At 61.6% G+C, this 21,144-nt stretch overlaps 1 protein-coding gene across 6 annotated transcripts; it reads right to left on the reverse strand.

The window, feature by feature from the left end:
- Nucleotides 1–1,966: 1,966 nt before the first annotated feature.
- On the reverse strand, nucleotides 1,967–20,423 carry KCNAB2 (potassium voltage-gated channel subfamily A regulatory beta subunit 2). Of its 6 annotated transcripts, none has more exons than XM_040084710.2 (17): nucleotides 20,368–20,423; nucleotides 14,858–14,976; nucleotides 14,434–14,475; nucleotides 6,511–6,554; nucleotides 6,102–6,139; nucleotides 5,833–5,912; nucleotides 5,331–5,375; nucleotides 5,125–5,169; nucleotides 4,998–5,041; nucleotides 4,799–4,885; nucleotides 4,475–4,519; nucleotides 3,586–3,671; nucleotides 3,249–3,369; nucleotides 3,018–3,112; nucleotides 2,717–2,837; nucleotides 2,537–2,625; nucleotides 1,969–2,226 (listed from the first exon to the last, which is right to left on the reverse strand). In XM_040084710.2, exons 2-17 carry the CDS (start codon nucleotides 14,932–14,934, stop codon nucleotides 2,137–2,139), a joined length of 1,149 nt encoding a protein of 382 aa, XP_039940644.1. In that variant the 5' UTR covers nucleotides 14,935–14,976; nucleotides 20,368–20,423; the 3' UTR covers nucleotides 1,969–2,136. The 6 variants fall into 6 exon arrangements, with proteins under 6 accessions (XP_058279315.1, XP_058279314.1, XP_039940644.1 ...); XM_040084709.2 differs by lacking the exon at nucleotides 20,368–20,423 and adding an exon at nucleotides 18,065–18,408; XM_058423332.1 differs by lacking the exon at nucleotides 14,434–14,475 and having other exon boundaries at nucleotides 1,967–2,226.
- Nucleotides 20,424–21,144: the final 721 nt, after the last annotated feature.

Below are 21,144 nucleotides of genomic sequence, written 5' to 3' on the forward strand. Positions count from 1 at the left end.
AAGATATGCACATGCATTCACATACATGTGTAGGTGTATCTATATATCCACACATCTCTATATCTCCATATCTGTATGGCTATGTACGTGTATTGATCTTCGTATGTGTACACAGACACACATGTATTTGTAATTTTTATCTATTTATAGATAAGTGTAGATATAGGTAAAGATGTGTAGCTATCCTAGACAGAGATATACATGTGTGTATTACACAGGGACTCATATATATTTGTTATTTCACACATGTACATGAATGTGTATGTTTCTGTTTGCACACAAACATTGATGTAGTTCTGTTGACAGATGTACATGTATAGATAAAGTTGTACCGGTATAGCTGCAGGTAAATCCATGTACCTAAAGGTGTAAGGGTATGGATGGGGGAGGTGTGCACACTGACTCTAAACCTTACACAGAGGGGAGCTCTGATGCCATGGGTGGGGTCAGGAGAGACCCCCGTGTGTTTGTACACAGCAGATAAACACACACACGTTGTGCATAGAGCTCACACACACAGTGCAGAATTCTCACAGTGCACAGAGCTCTCACAGTGTGCAGAGCTCACAGAGCTCACACACACAGTACAAAGCTCATACACTTGCCTAGAGTGCAGTTCACACACACACACGCTGCACAGAGCTGAGGGTTTGCACATACATTTACAGTTATTGCATTTATGTGTGCACAGATAGAGGGAACTGTGTATAAATGTATGTGGATATGGATACATATATATAGGTATTGGCAAAACGTTTGTTCTGCACACAGTACAGAGCTATAAAGAAATAGGTAGATGTAGCTATACTGTTCTCTCTATAGCTTTATGTATCTATCTGTACCTATCATACATGTATCCACATATACATAGCTATAGCTAGACATACAGCTATATATAAAACTATAGCTATAACTAAATTACAAATATCTGTGTCGATGTGTATATATGGCATATGTTTATAGATGTATAGACATGAGTGTATAGTTAAAGAGCTGGATATGGACATAGAGACATCTACACATATCTGTCTATACACTTCTATCTGCATAGCCACACATTTAAGTACATATCAGTAATTTATATAATATCATGTGTGCGTATATCCATACAAACATGGATGCTGCTATAGCAATATATTTACATGGATATGTACACATCTATATATTATATACATGGATCAACACATGGAACCATGTATGTATATACACAAGCACACACGTATATACTCTGTATATGTAATTTTCAGAGGTGTGTACACACCTACATACAGGCAGCTATATATGTAAATATGTTTTCATCTCTCAGAGACTGATGTCAGGGATAGAGGTGGAGGCAGAGCTACATCTGTATCTACATCTGTCAGTGTGTGCCTGTGTGTGTGTTTGAGTCTGCAGACACCCCTGTAACGGGTGTATGTGGGTGCACGGGTAGAGGCTTTCAGTGCAGATACAGCTGAAGGCGTGTGTGGGCTGTGTTCACCTCCACAGCTGCCCTCTGCAAATCCACACATCTGGATGTCCCCGCGTCTCCGTGTGTGTCCATGCGCACAGACACTTGCACACTTGCCCACGCACACTCCCCCGGCCCGGCCCCTCCCCGCAGTAGAACCCTGCCCCGTGCTCGGCCAGAGCACCCCAAACTCTTCCCACAGAGAATTCCCTCCCTGTCACCATCCCACACCGCCCCTTTCCCCGGGAGCAGGTGCTCTGTGGGACCCGCAGCCGCACGGTGCCGGTGCCGTGCCGGCGACGCAGCGCAGAGGCGAGGGCCGGGCGCAGGGCTGGGGTTCGAACAGCGTCGTGTTGTCGGCCTCGTGGGCGTACAGCACCCGCGTGCGCCCCGCGCCCACCGCCTCCGGCAACACGGAGGCAGGAGCCACGCATGCAACGGGTCCCCGCGACGGCTCCGGCTGCGGGCAGGGCGGCCGGGCAGCTCGGGGCTCGCCTCCCGCCGGCCGTCCCTGCGCCGCAGAACCGGGCCGGGCGGCTGCGGTGCCATGTCCGGGGCAGCGCGGGCGAGAGCGCTGGCTCTCGGCGCTCGCGGTGCAAACCACACTCTCCACTTTGCTCCAACAAAGCGTAAGCAAGCGAACGGGCGGCGAGGGCTGCGCGGCGGGCGGCGCGCTCGGGCGCGCTTTAGGATCTGTAGTCCTTCTTGCTGTATGGTTTGTTGCCCAGGATGCTATCGATCTCGTGGACGATGGAAGACGACAGCTTTGGAAGGACCTGCGGGGGATGGGGGCAACGCTGGGAGTTGGGATTGTGACCCTGGTGCGCGCGGGAGGATGCTCACCGCCTCCACCCCACCACGTTCGTGCCACAAGCCCCAGCTTTGCCGGCTGCGTGACCCAGTTAGGGAGAGCCTGAATCAAGCCCGACCCTGCCCCCTCAGCCCAGCAAAGCCTCGTTTCTGCTTCTCGCCTTCGTGACAAGCAAAACCTGTCATGAAGCCGCGTTTGCAACCCTCTTTTCCCAGCACAGTGCAGCACAGCAACGAGTGCTGTGGGCAAATGTTGCTCCTGCTGGGAGCACTGACCTGTATTGCTCCAATATTCTCCATCAGCTGGTCGGCATTGGAGGCCCCCAGTAAGACGGAGCTGACACCCTCGTTGCGCAGGCACCAGGCTGGGACAGGAGGGAGAGCGGAACTTGAGCATGGCCCAGATACCCCCAGCTGTCACCCCCATCTGTCACCCACTGTCCCCCATCCTCTTACCAATGGCGAGCTGGGGCAGGGTGCAGCCCAGGCGCTCAGCGATGGCCTGCAGCTCCTTCAGCTTTGCCTGCTGCCGCCGGCCCTCTTCACTCAGGATCTTGTCCTTCAGCCACTGGTATCCCTGGGGAGTGGAAGGGGTGTTGTGGTGGGATCAGGGTGCACCAGCACCTTGCACAGGCAGGGCATCCCCAAACTCTCTGGGTAGCGTCTCCTGGAGTTCCTGTTCCCGTAGGGATTTTGCAAGGCCCCTGGCCCTGCTCCCCCAGCTCTGTCCGTCCCTCCCAGCCCTGCTGCAGCTCACCTTCAGCGAGGCACGGGAGTAGGGGGGGATGCCCCCATCGTACTTCCCCGAGACGATGCCACAGGCCAATGGGGACCAGGTCATGGCTCCAACGCCTGGGGACAGAGCAGAACAAGGGCATGACACTGCTGCTCCCAGCTCCCCCAGGGTCCGTGATGCCTGGCCTCAGCAGCACTGGGCTTGGGGAGTGCTGTGCTTTGGGGGGCTGGGGAAGAATCCCCGCTGTCATACCTATCTTGTGGAAGAGCTCAGGGAGCTGCACCTCCACCTTTTCCCGCTGGAACATGTGGTACTCGGCCTGCTCACAGATCGGCGGAATCAGGTTGAACTGGCGGGCCACCGAGTACGCCTCCTGCAGAAGAGCCAGGACCCTCAGCGCCCCGCCGCTCCCCCCGAGCCCCCTGCTGAACCCCCCAGCCAAGTCCTGAGCGGCTGCCCCAAAAAATAATTAAGGCTTAAGTGCATCTGCACACGCTTGACTCCCAACAGCTGCTGTCTAATTAAATCAACATCAGCAGCATCGCTGGGGCTGCTCCGCTGCGGCCGCCCCGGTCCCCTGGGCCCCTACCATGATCTCCATGGAGCTCCAGCGCGAGGTCCCCCAGTACATGGCCATCCCCTGGTTGATGACATGGGTCATGGCTCGCACTGTCTCTGCCGGGAGGGAAGGAGAGAGTGGCAGGTGGGGTTTAGCAGGGCCTGCACTGGCAGAAGGGGGGCTCGCACCACGCGGCGAGCATCCCACTGCCCAGTGCTGCGGTGGGAGATGGGTGGTGTCCAGGGGATGCGTTCAGAAGAGCAGGATGGGGACAGAGGGAGCAGCCACTCAGGATGTGCCAGGGACTACAGCCGACCTGACATGCTCACACGGGCCAGGCTCTCCCTGCATGGAGAGCAGCCTGAGGCTTCTGCCAGTGGCCCCATTCCCTGTGGGGTTACCAGCACTGGCACTGCTGCAGGGGGAGGGACTGATGCATTGCCCACACGCAGAGATCCACAGAGGGAAGCCTGTACCCTGTGTGAGCCACTCAGGGGTCTTGGGGGGAGCCAGCCCTGAGCCATGCGGGCTGGGGCCAAGCCAAGGCGTGCTCCTGCAGCCAAAGGCGGGCAGCGGGGAGGGAAAGGGGCCGGCCGGCACTGGGGCACACACCCCAGCATGCTCATAGCTGCCCCGGCGGGGAGGGACCCTGCTGCAGACCCCGGCATGTGCCAAGGGCACCCCATGGCAGGACCCTGGGAGGTGGGAACCTCTCTGCATTTTGTCCTTTAAACTGCAGTACAGTCTGAAAGGCGAGGGGGGTGTCTGTGTTGTGCTGCCGCTGCCACTGCATCTCATGGCGGGGTTTGCTTGAGAGGGGGTAACAAGGACGGGGGATCACAGAGGAGTGGGGGCTCTGTCCCAGAAAACACCGCTGGGACAGGCAGCGGCTGGCGGGCAGAGTGCGGGCAGGGAGTACCTTCTACGATGAAAGTCCTGGACTTGGAGGAACTAAATGGGTCCCCTGGTGATAAAAGAGAGATTTAGAGAAAGTGGAGTCACTGCTGCTGGGACGGGCGCAGTGATCTGCCACCGCACCGCCAACCCACCCTGCCACGGCCCGAGAGGGTCCTGGCGCCGGGCAGGGGTGGCAGAATGTGACTGGCACGGGCCGACCGTGGTGGCGGAGGAGCGGATTCTGCTCGGGAGGGAAAATGCCCTTGAAACACAAGCCTGGCGCAAACCAACCGCGACAGCGATGAAAGGCGGCAGGGAGGAGCACGGCACCGCGGCGCGCACCCACCTTCCATCGGCGTGTTGGGGTCGGGGCGGTTGGCGAACACCACGTCCACGTACTCCAGCTGCAGCCGCTCCAGCGACGCCTTCAGACCTGCAGCACGGATGGGGCTGTCAGGCATGCTGGGCCCCACGTGCCAGCAGTGAGGCACAGCCTGGCACTGGGGCCAGCAGTGCCTGGCGAGCACCCTCATCCCTACCCCTACCTTCTATGATGTGTTTTCGGGACAGGCCCCTCTCCGTCTCAGCCCTGGAAAAGGAAAGGTGGGTGAGAGCCTGGGATGAAAGCCTGACCCGTGCCAGCTGCTCTGCTGGAGGGCAGGTGTTACCTACTTTCCTCCCCAGAAGATTTTGGTGGTGATGACCAGGCTGGACCGTCTGCAGGGAGAAAGAAAGAATCACTGGTGGTGGCACCTGCAAAGCCCCGTGCACCCTGCCTGGGATGGCACACGCCTGTGCTCAGGCTGCTCTGCCAGCTTTCCCCAGCCCATCGTGTCTCTGGCGATGGTTTTGCCAAACAGGGATGGTGTCCAGCTTACCTCCACCCTTTCTTCTTGATGATGTTCCCCAGCACCACCTCGGCCCTACAAGAGAAGGGGACATCAGCCACTGGCACCTGGCAGCTGCGGCCATGGGGAGTGGTGGCAGCCAGCAGGGATGGCCCCAGACCCCGAGAGAATAAAACGCAGATACAGTGGCTGTGGGAACACTGTCTGCTCCTTGGCTGCAGCGCCCAGAGCTGAGCTTCCCCCAGTGCATGAACTTGCTAATTTTAAGTGAATGCACAAGCACGCACCAATGCCCTGGGCCAGCACGCCCTGGGTACAGCTGTGCATGTCTGCACCGTGCACGATACAGGCCACCACGGTAAGCACTGGACTGCTAGAACCACGACTCCCCCCATGAGCAAGGGCTCAGAGCCCCGTCCTGGAAGCTGCTTTGCAGCTGGCAAACCTGGGAGATTCCCAGTGCCACTGTGATTTGGTGGGAGTCAGGGTGTAGGGTGAGACCCCCGTGCCGCTGCCGAAGCAGGGTACCTACTTGCCAGCAGCGTAGACTTCTGCCGTGTCGAAGAGATTAATGCCGTTGTCATAAGCTAAAGTCATCAGCTGCTCCGCCATCTGCGAGGAGAGCGCGGGGTCGGTGAAGGGGGTGGCCGAGAGCTGGCACACGGGCGCGTGCGCAGAGCGCCGCTGAGCTCTGGCGTGTCGCGTGCACCCCGGCCACAGCTGCGGCTGTGCTGGATCCATCCCCTCCCCGCTCACCAAGGAAGGGCTGGGGAGGGATGGGGTGAAGGGGTGCAGCCTTACCTCATCTGTGATCTGCCCTCCGAAAGTCACCCATGTTCCTGCAGGGGAGAGAGGAGGTGTGTGCATGGTGAATGCGGTGAGCAAAGAGCGCAGCCCACTTCAAGCCCCCACGCACCCACCCTGGCTCCCTCAGCACCGCCCTGGCACGTGGTGGCTGCAGCTGGCCCTGCCTCGTGCACTGTGGTGCTCCCAGCATGGCCCAGTCGCTTCCCATTGTGTCAGAAAAAGAGAAAATAATTGGACAATTTCTGGGCCGTGACTCAAAACAGCCGTAGGGCTGAGGAAAACCCTTTCCTTCCCTTCACAAACATTGCCGGGGCAAGCTGAGTGCTGCCCTGGCCGGGGAGTGCCGGCAGCTGCTGCGGAAATGAGGGGATGCCGAGGGGCTGTGGCAAACCCTGGCACTTACCCAGACCCAGGCAGGACACACGCAGCCCAGACTTCCCGAGGTTCCTGGAAGACAGAGACCATTAGGAAAGGTGCCAGAAAGCCCCAAAACGCTGTCTCATGCATCCTGCATGCCACCAAACACAGCGGGTGTGAGGTCTGGGAAGTGTGGTGGTGGTCCTTGGTCCCCATCCTCACCTGGGATGGTTCCACAATGAGAGTCCCTTCTCAACTGATTAACGAGCCGTCCCAGGCTGGGCATCCTGCAGCTCGGCAGTGGCACTGCCTGCACCTGCGCAGCGATGCCATACCCGGCCAGGCTATTGGGAGAGCAGTGACCTTGTTAAAGCAGCTCCCTGTGACGAGGCTGGGGTGTCTGGCTGCCCTGAGAGTGTTGCTGGCACTGGGGAATGAGACTGGAGGAAGAGGAGCCAGCATGCTGGTGGTCAGGACTAAAGCATCCCACACATGGCATGAGTTGCACCTGTTCTCTGCATCGCACAGAGAAGCACAGGGCTTGCACCGGGTGAGGGTGCTCAGGAGCGGAGCGACATCCTGGAGAAATGGAGCACCCCAGAAAATTTGACCGGCACAAGAAACTGGAGAACAGCTTTCGGGAAGGGGGCCAGGCTGGCAGACGCCTTCGCCGTGGTGATGGAGAGCCAGTTACTTGTTAAAAATGACAAAGGCTCAAGAAATGAGCGTTAAAATAAATAAAGTGTAGGTGAGCCGCGGCAGCTCGCCCGCGCGGGTGTCGCATAGCAACGGAGGCACCGCCACCGCCGGCACCGCCGACACGGGCACCGGCAGCCGGGCAGGGAGCGGCTGCAGCCCGGCCACGGGCAACCGTGGGCTTCACCCAGTCAGGGCAGCATCCCTCTGTGCTGCCATGTTATTGCCCAGCATCCAGAGGCACCGGCACTCCCCCGTCCCGTGGTGTTTTTAGAGCATTTTGCAGTGGGGAGAGGTCACAGCCATGGGCCAGCAGTGGCTCAAGCCCCCATGATGAGGGACTGCCTTGTGGAGTGGAGAGCACCTGGACATTCCAAGAGCATTGCCGGGGTTCCCCATGGCAGGTGGCCATCACCGCTCTTGGCTTCCCAGCCGAGAGCGTGTTGACAGGCTGCCCAATAAAGATATTGGCAGACCTTGGGAAGGCCAGACATTCCCTCACGCTGCGCTATGGCCTTCCTATCCCATCCACTTGCTTGGAGCATCCCCCTTATTCCACTGTCCCTCCAGCAGCCACCAGTGGGGTCTCCTGAGCCTATCACCTATTGCCGGGGAGAGGGTATCGCTGGAACGCTCCTCCTCTGGATGAGGACATGACTGTGGGGCAGGAGCACTGAGCCCTGCGCATTGCCCCAGTACCGCTGTTACCACTGCAAGGGTTTGGTGTTCCGAAAGCCGGACGGAACTGGATCAGCCCCCTCCCCAGTGCCCGGGTAAGGGGACTTGGCTGATTTGGACAACGCTGGTGGGTGATGGCCGGGCTCACGCCAGCGCTCTGCTGGCCTGACACACTTTGTTGCCTAATGCTGGCACATCTGGGCTGCAGCGGAGGCACGCAGCCGCTGGCAGCTGGACCATGGCGTGCAGGCTCATCTGGGGGGGGGGGGGGGGCGTACCCATCCTGGGGTCCATGCTCATCAGGGTGCATGCCTGGGTGCACACAGCCTCAGTGGGGGAAGCCCTCAGTGCTCTGCCCCAGAGCCAGGACATGGGGTGTGTGAGTCCTGTGGGTGCTCTCCGGGGTGGGGCGGGGGGTCCACATGCACACATCACCCCGTTTTCAGAACCACCCATGAGCAGCCAGAGCCGCTTATGGCTCTGCACTCGCTTCACAGGGCACCGAGTCTCCGGCAGCACTGAAAGGATGCCATGGCAGCCCGGATTAACGCTACCGTGACTCCCAGACCGCCCCCCCGGCTCGGCAGCCAGCCTGGCTTGGCAGACACTGAGGATGCTACTAATCCTACCCTGAATTTTAGGGTCCCTTCTCTCCCCCATCCTGAACATTTTACGCGCGGCTGGCTCAAAGCTGCCCTGAGGGGACAGGAGCAAGCAGCGAGGAAGCGCACGGAGGCGCACGGTCAGCACTTTTAGCGACGAGAAACCGACGGAGCCGGACGCAAACCGGAGATTAGAGGAGCGCGGCGCCCCTGCCCCCCAGTACCCCCTCGCCGCCCCGATCGCAGTGAGGAACAGGGAAAGCCCCGGGAGCGCCCGTTTCCTACCGGTATTTCATCCCCGGCTGCTTGACGCTGGAGTCGCTGGAGGAAGGGGCATTCTGCACCGAGAGCTGCCCCAGGCTGCGGGCCACCATGGCCACGGCGCGGAACTTGCCGCGGGTGCCGAGGCTGGGGCTGCCGGCATTCTGTCGGTTCAGCCGGTCCTCCGCGCTCCGGCTCTTGATGCTGTGCTCGGAGCACACAAAGGAGACCTGCATGCTGCTCCGGCGGGCAGCAGCGCCAGCTGCCTAAATTTAGCCGGCGCCCCGGGCGAGGCGGGGAGCTCCTCCCGCGCGTCGCCAACGTGACGGCGGGGGGCTGCGAGGCGGCGGGCGCGGAGCGCTCCCGTCAGCCCTCCTGCCCTCAATATTTGATGAGCTCAGGAAGCCAGCGAGCGGCAGGCGGGCAGGTGGGGGCTGGAGGGGGCAGAGCCGCTGCCGGTGCCCTCCGGAGTGGCCGTGGCGGGGCGGGACTCCCCCGCGCCCGGCTGGGCATCTCCCCTGCTGGCGCATCCCCGCCTCGGGGCACGGCGAGGGCTGAGGCTGCGGAGTGAAGAGGTGCTTTCCTTGCTTCCCTCCGGCCGCAAGCAGCAGCAGATTCCCCTGCACGAGTCCGAAACCAAACCCTCTGGCAGCGACGCGTGTGCATCGCCAATCCCGCGGCTGGGCGGCAGCGCAGGTGGCGGCGATGCTGACGGGCTCTCCCGCGGCACAGCCCAGCTGCTCGCCGAAGTTGTCGCCCTCGGGGCCCGAGCCCCAGCAGCACATTCCCCCTATTTTCCCCGTGCAAGCAAAGTCGAATGAAGTGAATTCCAGCCTAGCACCTCCTGCCGAAGCAGGGACGCAAGTCAACGCACTACAGCACCGTCCTGCAGCCGGGGCCCCGTGCCGGCTGCAGGCACCTGCCGTGCCCCTCAGGATGGAGCAAAATGCAGCAATGGGGCTTGCAGGAAATTATGCACATTTGCCCCCAAACCTAATGAAAAATCTTGTAATCTCCTCCGCTTCCCTCTCTCGCAAAGCTCCTTAGCTGGTAATCCTGCCAGCACCAGTGCCAGCGCCAGCGCCAGCTCCAGTGCGGGGGTGACCTGGCAGCAGTTGTCAGTCCCTAGAGGATGAGAAACCCCACGAATTTTGGTGGCAGCGGGGACATGCCCAAAGAAGGAGCACCTTTGGGGTGTCTGTGCCAGCTGCTGCCATCAATAAATAATGTCTCCATGAATATTAGATGGGCTCTTGCCACTGTGTAAATGTTATCGCGGTCATTGCGAGTGGAGGGGAATCTGACCCGCGGCGTGGCACGGCATGGCACAGTGCAGCACGGCAGGAGCCGGCAGAGCTGCCAGCTCCCAGGGACTTCACTGCACTGGGGGACAAGGGGCACCCCGGTATTGTCACTGCAGAACAGCCACTGTCCTCAGCCCTGCTGCCCTCAAAACCTGACCTGGGTTACTGGGGGTGCTGCCCCTGCACCACATTGCCCCATCTGCAGTACCAGGGGAGAGCGGGGAGGGGTGCACTGGGCAGAGCAGCCCTGTCCTTCTGAGGGGCTGTGGCCACATCTCCAGCTGCCCAGAGTATCCTCCTGACAAGGACATTGGCTGAAATCCTGATACACCTTGCACCAGGACACACATGCAAAATTAATGATGCACCCGCTCTGAGATGCACACCCATCAGTCAGGAGGACACGCACACCCATCAGGTGGAGATGTAACCCCGTCAGATGGAGATTTACACCCCTCAGGTGGAGATGAACCCCTGTCAGGTGAAGATGTGCCCCCCAGCCAGGCAGAGATGTACCCGCATCAGATGGAGATTTACACCTCTGAGGCAGAAACAGCTCTTTGGCGGCTGTTTGCTCCAGGTACCTAATCTTTAAAGCTCAGAAGGTGTTTGCATCTGCAAATGCCCAAACAGCAGACAGGAATGTCACGTGAGAAGCTTAAAGATCGCCAAGTAGGAAAGTGCTAACGGCGCTGATGTGCTGCCGCCTCACCGGCGCAGGCCTTGCCAAGGGCATCGGCTCCTCCCAGCCACGGCGCAGCACAGGGGAGCCGAGCTGAGCCTGGGTGAGAGCCGTTCTCCTGACGAGGTGTCAACCCAGCACCAAGCAGCGTCCCCTGTGTCATCCCCTCACCTCGGCCCTCGCCGCCCTCGCGGCGCTGCCTTACCTGTACTTCATGCCAGTGGCGCGGGCGGTACTGTCGGCCAGGGAGAGCCCGTGCATCCGCAGGAACTCCTCCAGGGTCTTCACCCGCGCCGCCGCCCGCACGTCCCGCAGCCGCCGCAGCTCCAGCCCGTCGGCCGCCCGGGGGGCTGGGGGCAGCCCCCACTCGGGGCTGGGCCGGAGAGCCACGCTGCGCAGGCTCTCACTGTAGGTCATGGAGAGCATCCTGCCACCCGAGCGTGGGCTCTGCCGGCCGGCCGTGCCGCCAAACACTCTGTGGTGCTACGGAGAGAGCTGGGAAAGCACAACATGGGCTCCCTCGCCATTCAGGGCACAGCCCTGCCCGCATAGCCAAGCCGGAAGGGTGGCATCTGCCTGTGCCAGGACACATGGGGACCCTCGCAAAGCTCTCTTCAGCGGAGCAAAGTCTCGGCGTGGGAGCTGAAGCACAACAGAAGAAGCAGCAGGACAGGGATGCGGCACAGTCCGTGTCTGAGGCTGCAGTGGTGCCGGCCACAGCTGCCCCAAGCCACGATGCAGCAGTGTGGCCCAGCTGTGCTGGCTCCCAGCTTGCACTGTCTGGGCTGCACAGCTCTGCATCCCTGCAAGGGACACAGTAGAGCTGGCCAAGGCATGGCGAGCACCGGCACAAGTACTGCAGGTGAGAATCTGGCACTGTGTGCCAACGGGCAAGGAAAATCGGGATGGGAAAGGGATCCTTGGGGGGCTCTCTGGGAAGGATGGACATCAGCAGAGGGTCTGTGGGCACTGGGTGCTCACTGTGCCTGCGTCATGCTGCCGCAATATGCGCCACCAGCCAACACCTTCCCCACCACCGCGGCAGCGACCTCCCAGCCGGTGCGGCTGCCGAAAATAGCCTGACGCAGGGTGGGCTCCTCACACACCCGAGTCCCTGCTGTCTCCGTGGCTGGGACCTCACTGGCGGTGGCACTGCCATCGATTCCTGTGCCTTTCTCTGCAACTTCCCTTGTTTTCAGTGTCTGCAGGGAGCAGGGACTGGGGCCAAAACGGTGGTACTGGTGCCGGAGTGGCCACTGGGGATGCACTGTGACAGATCTACACCGGCATCAGGCTCCAGCCAGGCTCCCACTGGTGGTTTTCTCTTTCCCTGTGAAGCTCAAATTGACAGCTGCAGGAGCCAAAAGTGAAGTGATCTCTGCCATTGAGGTGTGACCTCCATAGGAAAGGAGAAGGAAACCCAGAGGATATGGAGTAGCAGCTGGCCAGGTATGACCAAAACCCTGGGGGTCTCCTTTGCCGTCCAGTGCTGCCAGAGACCACTCCATGCTCTTCCTGCTCTGTAGCAAAGCCTTGGGAAAGCCAGGAGACATGGAAAGGAAACCTTTCCCTCTGCTGTGGCAAAACCAAACTGAAGCCTGGTCATCAGCCTCTTCCTGCCACACCTCAAAGCGGGAGACTGGACCTGGTGCCTCCAGCACCGGCCCTTCTCCGTGGCTGGTAGCTTTAATTAGGGCAATGCCAGTGGGTCCTGCTGGGATCTCCTTGTTCCCAGTGGGATCTCCTTGCCCTGGTAGGATCCCCTCACCTGACAGAAGAAAGGAGAAACCTGAGCTGGCTGCACCACTGCTCTACAGCAACGAAATGGCTGCAGCAAGCAGCAGTGGGAGTTTGATCTGGGCTGCTATGAGGAATGAGGTGGGAATCCACCGACTGCCCTATCTTGACACTCCCCTGATTTTTGGCAGAACAGAACTGCATGGCCGAGAGAGCACGGAGGGGTGGGTGCATTCATGGCCATTTGATAGCAGAAATCCTGGTGCCCCTGGGATGAGCGGCAGCAGGGCTGCGGGATCTGCCAAGGATAAGCTGTGCCATGCCCAAGCGGGAGAGGCTGTTGTGCGAGGAAGGAGCAGGGATGGGGACAGAGCGCAGGCTCTGTGGGATAACAGCACTGTTAGCAGCATCAGGGGCACAACAAGTGGGTGACAGGCAGGGCAGCTGCCGGGAGAGATGTCTTGCCAGTCTGGCTTGCCAAGCTGGGAAATTAGCAGCCACCAGCCTGCCTAAAGCCAGAAGACCCCAAACTCCGAAAGAAAACCACCCTAAGCCATCAAATCCCAAGTCACCCTGCACGGAAAATCTTCCCTGCTGCCTGCAGTGGCTGCCCCACGGCGGTGCCCGTCCCAGCTCAACGCCCACCATGCCCAGCCCCGCTCTCCGCCCGCGCTGCCGGCCCCGACTCACCGCGCTGGGGAAGCTGCTCAGCAGCAGCGCAGCTCTGAGCGGCTGGGCTGCCCCGGGGCAGATATAAGAGCCTCGGTCGCTGCGTTGTTTTGCATTAGGGGAGTGTCGGAGCTTGGCGTCCAAAGCACTTGGCGGCTGCGCCGGGCCCCCAGCGCCCGGCTTCTCGCCGTGCTCCATTAGCCCTATTAGGGGATTTTCTTCCTTGCGAAGGGGAGTTAAATTATTCATGGCGCCTCACTAAAAGCCCGAGGATGTGCCGCCGCTTTATCAAGGCTGGCACCGCCGCCCCTCGCCCTGCGGTGACAGGTCCCCTGTCACCAGCACACAGGGTGGTGGGGACAGCTGGACGCTGGGGCCATCAGGGAGGGGAGACACAGCCCTCCTGTGGTCCCCACAGCAGTGGAGTCAGAGCTGCGCTGTGGCAGGACTGAAAGGCAGCCTCCCCTAGGAGGGAGCACCGAAATGGAACCGGGTGATGAACACAGGTGGCTGCTGCTTGAAAGAAGCCCACGAACCAGGTCCTGCCTGATGGCCTTGGGAGCCTTTTGCACCAGATGTGTCCAGTGGTTCAGGCCAGCTTGGCAGCCAAAAATTGCCCGTAGCTGGGGCTCACCAGCGCTGGTGGAAGCACTAGCATGGACACTGTCAGTGCCGCTGAGCCATCCCATTGCCGGCCGGCCTCCTCCCATCATGTGTAGGATGGAGTAGGGGGGTCACCACGGGTCCATCAAGGGGCAGACCGAGTCCCCACCCCACAGCAGCCAGGCCAGACCCAGTCTCACACCATCGGGCTCCACCACTGGAGCACTGAAGCAGCTGCTGGCAGAGTGTGTGGGGAAGTGCCGCCCTCACTTCAGACGGTAAAAGGGTGATGGGGGCGATTGTTGCCTCCTGTACCACTTAATGAGACCGCTCCTAATAGCAGGAGCCGCGGAGCAGCTGGCTGGCTTCCCAGAGCTGCTCTTAGGAAAAGCCAGGGGCTTCTCCAGGCCCAGCATTGGCATGGGATGCTCCCCACAAGCTGAGCTGAGCCCCACACCCCACCGTGGCTGCCCCTCACAGCCATGTGACCATGCTCTGCTGCTTGGACAGGCCCTGAGGACGGACCCCCCCAACCCAGCCACACCCCAGGATCCCCACACCGCACCTCCGAACCCGCGAGCAGGGGATGAGGCGATGCCACACCTGTGATGCCCATCCCACACAGAGGGACCCTGGCACACTGGGCAGGGCAGTGCTGTGCTGGCATTATCTGGGCATGGGCAGGGGCCACAGCCACTTGGTGGGGGGATTTTGGGGAGGGGAAAGGGCCTGGTTACCTGTAGAACTGGAGCTGGCGCTTTGGGCTCCCGTATCTCGCGCTTCCGACAGCAAAGGGGAGAGAGAAGAAAGATGCCACAAACCCCATTAGAAAAGAGAAGCAGGAGTGAGTGGCAGAGTCAGTGGCTGTGGGAAGGGCCAGCGGCACCCACCCGTGTCCCATCACAGTGGACACTGCAGCAGGCACCGGCATGACCCTGAAAGTGCCCCCTATGCCCGTAACAGGCACCAGCGCCGCGAAACGCTGCTGCTGCTGCTGCTGCTGCTGTGTGGGGATTGTGTGCTGGAAGCTTTTGCACAAAGCGTGCCGGGGCAGTTTAGGAGTATCGGGGCAGTTTCAGGGAGTGTGGTGGTTCTGGGTTGCCACAGGCTTGGGTTTGAAGCCCCGCAGAGTCCCCCCCAACACCGCCCTGGCACCCTTACCTGTAAATCATCCCTGGGGAGCCTGTCTGCCGCAGCGAGAGTCGCGCTGGGGAGTCAGTGGTGGATTCGGGATACATGGAGCCAGCCTGGGCTCCCCGGAGCCACTCGCCGCCTCACCCCTGCCACAGGGGAAGAGGAAAAGAGGAAGAAATGAGGTTTTTCGGGGCACGCGCATGACGGCGCTTCCTGTTGCAGGAGATCTCGAGCCGGATGGGCAAGCGGCATTGGCAGTGGTGTGGGCATGGCAGCTCTGCCAGTCTCAGACCCAGGGGCTCACACCCTGACCCACTGATCCCAAAACCATCTCGCCTCAGCCCTGTTCCTCTGACTTCCCAGCTTGGCTGCTCTCTCCGAACTTCTGGGGGTTCCGAGATCTCAGGAAATGGTGAGGAAACATGGGCCTGAAAAATGAGACATTCTGAAAACCCTGAAGCTGTCCCAGAGGGTCCCTCTGAAACAGACAAGCGAAGGGAAGGAAAACAGTGTGGCTTTTCCTGCAGCCCATATGTGACTGTGTGCACAGGGGTTAGAAAGCTCTGAGGGAAAGGAGAGCCCACCCTCAGGCACCCCTGACCCTCCCTGCCCCTGTCCCCATGTCAGGGGCATCCAGCATGACTCCCTGGGAGTTGTGCTTCTGTTCCTGCAACACTGTCAGCAGTTTCCAGTATCACAGAAAACAATGACACTTCCCTACAGAACTGGGGCTGGGATTTAAATTTATCCCATCTTTCCTTAGGCCAGTGAGATGCCATCTTTACACTGCAGATCACAAGCTGCTCTGTTTCCTAGATGGGGACTGAGAGATCTCCGGGCTCCCTCCTGGCTTGCCCTGGGCTCAGCGGGAGCACGGCCTTACACAGCGTGCTCGTGTCCTGGCACGCATCTCACCTGCATGCTGGCACAGCATGCCTGCATCCTGCACCCCTCCCGCATTCTGGCACAGCATGCTGCATCCTGCATCCCGGCACGATGTGCCTGCATATCGCATCCTGCCTGCATCCCAGCAGGGCACGCTTGCATCCTGCATCCCTCCTGTAGTGTGCCAGCATCCCTCATCCCTCCTGCATCCCAGCACAATGTGCCAGCATCCTGCATCCCTCCGGCATCCCGGCCCGGCGTGCCTGCATCCCGGCGCAGCCCCTGCAGCCCACGCAGCCCAATGGCAGCAGCTGCGGCAGCCGAGTCCATCCCCGCGGAGCCGCCCACCGCAGCTCCGGGCCGGGCTGCAGCCCCCGGCACAGATCCCCATCGCCCTCCTCCTGAGCGCTGTAGGAGTTCGTCTCCTTTGGCCGGAGCCCGGACAGCCTCAGTAAAGCCGGGTTTATTTTCAAGAAGTCAGGAGGGAACTGTTCTCTCCTAAACCCGCAGCACTGACCTGAGCCTGCAGCAGGACCCTGCCGAGCCCTACAGCCAGGACGCGGCTGAGCCCCCCAAGCCCTTGTGACCCCCTGGCTTCTCCCGGGTGCTGCCAGCGTTGGCTCCGCAGCTCCCGCGGCCTCGCCTGGCAGTGGGCAGCTGCCCGCAGCACCCCCGGGTCAGCAGCAGCCACCGGCCGGGCACTGTCCTGCCCGCTCATGCCAGCTCAACGTCACTTTGTTAGTGGCAGAAAAACAAAGCTGAGGGAAGCGGGGGGACGCCTGCAGAGGGGGACAGCTGGACCCCCGTGTCCCAGCATAGCCATGCAGCTCTTTGCTTGCACTGCCACAATTCTGGACAATCCAGCGTGGCTCAGGACTGGCTGACTCGGTATGCCAAGGGCTGTGGTGCCAGGGGCTCAGATCTCTGCAATTTTCAGCACAACCCGGTGCCCCTTCCCTGTTGCCTCTCAGCAATGCTGCAGGGACCAAGTGCAGTGGCTGGGGAGCCTCTGGCAGTGCTAGAGGGACTTTGCTGGCAAGCACAGCGGGACCACGGGCACATGGGTCAGGGCTCTGCACCCTAAGGAGCCAAAGTGTCCCAGCCTCTGGGGCCAATTCATCCCTCTGAGCTCTCTGACCCAAAGGCACTGCCAGAAGTCCTCTGTGTCAGCAGCTTGGTGCTTCCTTGGGACTGCTCCTGCACCTCCAGGTTCCTCATGGCACAACTCAGCTGTGAGTCTGCAACTGCGGGAGTTTTAGCAGTGGCCTGAGAGGGAAGAAAAGTGTTTTCTTCTGCAGGATGGACCCAGGAGCCAGGTGAAGGACACCCTCATGATTTGTGCTCCCACCAACGTCTATTCCTATCCCTGGCAGCACAATGGGGTACAGGAATGTCGGTGCTGCTGTGACATGGAAGGTTTATGGCTGGGAAGCCCCCGGGAGCTCGGCCAGCATGAGGGGGACTACATACTGCAGCCTGCCAGACATGCTGCCATCAGAGTACGAGAGGGTGAAACTGGACACGGAATTAATGCAAATGTAGGGATGAAACTGCTGCTTCTGGTGAGCCTGATCCTCCAAGGGTGAGGTCTTGGGGCAGGGAGAGCTGGGGGACCCTTACCCTGGGCATCCCAGCATCCTGCCCAGGTCAGGTGAGGGATGCAGGTAATGTCACAGGGAGCATCTCCCCACGCCAGGTGCCTGTCCCCATATTATTCCCCCTTTTTCACAGTGTTTTCAGCAAATGCCCCCCTCCACGCCACGGGGAAGGTGACTTTAGCTCAATGACTCACGCTGCCCCGCTCTGTCACCTCGGCACCTCCTGCCACCTCCTGCCGTCACCTCTGCGCTCATGCCCCGTGCTGGTCCCGTGCCCCCCCCTCCCCCGGCTGCACCGGCGCCGCAGGGATCCGCAGAGCAGCAGCCCTGCCCCTTCCTTTGGCCCGGGAGCCTCTGTTGCGGCGCAGCATCTCCCAGCCCACTGAGCCCCTCCGACCGCTCGGGTGGGCTCCCGCGCCGACCCCAGCCCAGCACCACGACAACGCGGCGGGCGAGCTCGGGGGACACAGCTGCGACACGTGAGGTCGCCCGTGACCGCCGAAGCGCCGGCACCGGCGCTGCTCCTCTGCCCGAGTCAATGACACAGCCCAAAAAGCACACGCGGCGCGTCGGCCGGGGTTATTCCGGTTTTGCCGTCACGTACACCAGAGCCAGAGTAACGGGGTCCATATCGGGCTGCCCGCGGGTCCCTGGTGTGTGACACTGCCGCTTCCCCCGCCGCGCCGTGGCTGCCGGCCAGGCACGGCTGAGCCACGGCCGCGGCCCCGCCGGCATCCAGCACCGCACCTACCTGTCTCCGGTGCTCGGACGCAGGGCGATGCGCGGTCGGGAGGCACAAGGCAACGAGCCAAACCCGGCTGCCGGCGGACTGCGGGCTCCGCGGGGCTCGGGAAGCGGCGCCGGTGCAGCTGCTGGAGCCGGCGGCGAACGCAGCGGATGACGGCTCCTACCCCATTCCCGCTCGGTCCCCGGGAAAAGGCGCCTGGCAGAGGGGGAAACCGAGCCCTCCGCGCCCCGGGATGCGACAGCACCCGAGGATGCTGCAGAGCCGTCCCTGCCGCTCTCACATCCTGACTCGGCAAGTTTGGCTCCGCCGGTGGCTGCAGCCGGCTCCCGATCCCGCCGGTGCTTTAACCGTGTCGGCGCCGCAGCCCCGGCACCGGCAGCGCGTGGGCGAGCGAGCGGCTGCCACCAGCCGCCCCTGCGCAGCTCAGGCGGGGGAAGGCTCGTCCGGGGCCACGGGGAGCCTGGGCAGGAGCTGCATCATCACTGCCTTAAACCGCGCCGGGTGTGTTTCTGTTAAAATAATCAAATACGGCGTCGGCAGTGATGCTGCGGGGCTGCCTCCAGCAGCAGGGTCACCCGGCCGCCGCGTTCTGCCACTGGCCACCCATCCTCCTCACGCCCATCACGCCTTCTCAGTGCCTTTGGCTTTTTGGCTATATTGGGCAAAAAAGCCACCCCGGAGCGTGCCACCTCAGTAACTGGAGCAAGCTGGTCCCAGTGGCAGCACGACTCAGTGATCCCGCAGTGATAACAACACCAATGCAGCTGGATCTAACAGAAAGACTAGAGGCCAAGCCAGCAAAAAGAGGCCAGGGTTTGGGACAGGCTGCTCACGCAGTGGTGCCCTGGCAGGTATAAATTAAAGAAACCTGGTTCCTCTCCCTCAGCCGAGTCCTGTTCAGCTTCATGGCAGCATCTTGGCACTTCCTCTGCCATTTCAGCACAGTCCTGGCAGCAATGGGGCCAATAAGCACAGCGCCTGCTCCAAACCATGCTGACACTGACAGGGACCACTCAGCACACCAGGGTGGGTGATACCAGCAGGCTGCCTGCTTTCCATGCCACAGCAGCTCCAGGAACAACCAGTAACAGGCAGGGAAGGTCATAAATCCCATCCCATTTGGGGACGCTCCCAGCACCAGCCCATCAGTGGCTTTGCTACCCCCACAGATGGTGGGAGCCATGTGCCAAGTCGATCTGCTCCCGCTCCATGACGCATCTGACCCACAGACCCGCAGGCCATGAGCAGGAGGTGACAGCTGGCCTTGCCACCCTCCTCATCAAAACAATAATAGTAATAACTAATAAAACCAGCAGCTCTCTTGAATCTGCCGTTGGCAGCTCCGTGTAGAGGCATTTTCTGCTCACCAGCTGGAAAATCACTGCATATATGCAACAGGCCTGTATACGGGATGTGACAAGAGACTGGATACATCTCGCCTAGCCTGCTCTGGCACTCACCCACGGCGCTGCGCTGTGGCTCCCAGCAACGCCTGGGGAACAAACCTGGGGTTTTGGGAGGCAGGCTGGGTGCCCTGCCCACACCTGCCAGCAGCACAGACCAGGTCTCACCTGGATGAGAGCCTGCGGTGTCCGCATGAGCAGCCCCTTGCCGTCTGCAGGCTGAACAGGCAGGGGGCCTACAGGGACCCCCATCACCAGGAAAAGAGTCCCAAAAAAAGAAGGCGGGCGAGACAGAGGCTTGTAAAGCTTCGGGCCTGGCAGAAAAAATGGTGAGGCAGTGGCAGGAACACCTGGGCTGCGAGGGGACCAGGGATCCGCCACAGGGCTCCTTCCATCCCCAGCCCTCTAGTCACCGCAGCAAAGCGAGACAAGGAACAGACTAAGAAACGGCAGCAAACTGAAGGAAGCTGAAGGAACCACGACGTTTGACTCACTGTGTGCAAATCGGCTCGGGGGAAAATCCAGTATTCCCACCCCCGTGTCACTGGGGCTTTGTCAGCGGCTCGCACCGTGTCACCGGGGCTCCTGCCCTGCCGCTCCCGGTGTACGGTGACAGGCCGCAGGCCACCGCAGCATCACGAACAGCTTTCACCTCTCCTCGCTGTGGAACGAAGAGACAGCCAACCTCCCCCCGTCCCCGCACAGCCGAGGGTCCCACTGGGCCGAGAGCAGGCGGCGAGGAGAGGGCCCCTCTCTCCGCACCAGGGAGCGTCGGGAGGGGCGTGCGGCGGGGTAGCCTCGCTCGTAGCCCTGCCCGCGCCCGGCCCGGTTCTACCAGCCCCGCCATCGCCCGGCCCCGCTCCCGGCCCCGCTCCCGGCCCCGCTCCCCCAGCGCCCCCGCACCTGCCCCGCGTCCGCCGCTCCCGCCGCTCCGCCGCCCGCCCTCGTGGGGGGCGGCCCCGCCCCGCCGCCTCTGGCCCCGCCCCTCCCACCGCCCATTGGCCGCGCCGCTCGCCTCTAGCGCCTCATGCAAATGACGAGGGCCCCTCGCCGTTCCCATTGGCTGCGGAGCCGGCCGGGCCCGGCGCGAAGACCCGCCCCGCGCGGTGCGGCACCATCGCCCTAGTAACCCGATGCTGAGCTGGGCGCGACCACCCGCGCTGGGGGGGAAACGCCGCCGCTGCCGCCGCCGCTTCCGTCCTGCCGCCGTGTCTCTCGCCGGTGCGGAATGGCTCCGGAATCGTCTCGCCGCTGACTGTCCCCGCTTTCAGCCCGCGATGGGGCGCGGGAGGCCGGCAGCGGCGCGGCGAGCAGTAGTAACACGTCGATCCCTCCCCCGACCCGGCGTGCGGTTGGTTGGGCCCGAGAAGATGGCGTCGGGGCGCGGTGAGTGAGCGGGGGGGCGTGCGGGCGCTGAGGGATGGGGCCGGGTCCAGTCCCGCTCCCGCGTACCGGGATCCCGCGGGGGCGTGGGCGGAGCCGGCCCTGCCCCGGCTGTGCATCCCCAGGCGGGTGCGGGGCGGGCAGCCGCCGTCCCTACGCACGTGTGATTGTTGCGCGGGGCTGTGTGTGCTGACTCTGCGGGGTCCGTGTGGCTGTGTTCCCGCAGGGTGCGTGTCCCCCGGCGTTCCAGCCCCGCGCCCGCCGTAGCTGGCGCCGGGAGGCAGCGGCGACCCCCGG

The sequence above is a fragment of the Hirundo rustica genome, chromosome 22 (genome assembly GCF_015227805.2).
Source record: "Hirundo rustica isolate bHirRus1 chromosome 22, bHirRus1.pri.v3, whole genome shotgun sequence".
In the NCBI taxonomy this organism is placed as follows: Eukaryota; Metazoa; Chordata; class Aves; order Passeriformes; family Hirundinidae; genus Hirundo; species Hirundo rustica.

What these genes read in the sequence shown, in the direction of transcription:
- KCNAB2 (XM_040084710.2), bottom strand. Translation starts at nt 14,934, where the DNA reads ATGTATCCCGAATCCACCACTGACTCCCCAGCGCGACTCTCGCTGCGG. An exon ending in CCCCAACACGCCGATGGAAG is followed by an intron (nt 4,520 to 4,798) that starts GTGGGTGCGCGC and finishes TTTTATCACCAG; the next exon opens with GGGACCCATTTAGTTCCTCC. An exon ending in CAGGACTTTCATCGTAGAAG is followed by an intron (nt 3,672 to 4,474) that starts GTACTCCCTGCC and finishes CCCTCCCGGCAG; the next exon opens with AGACAGTGCGAGCCATGACC.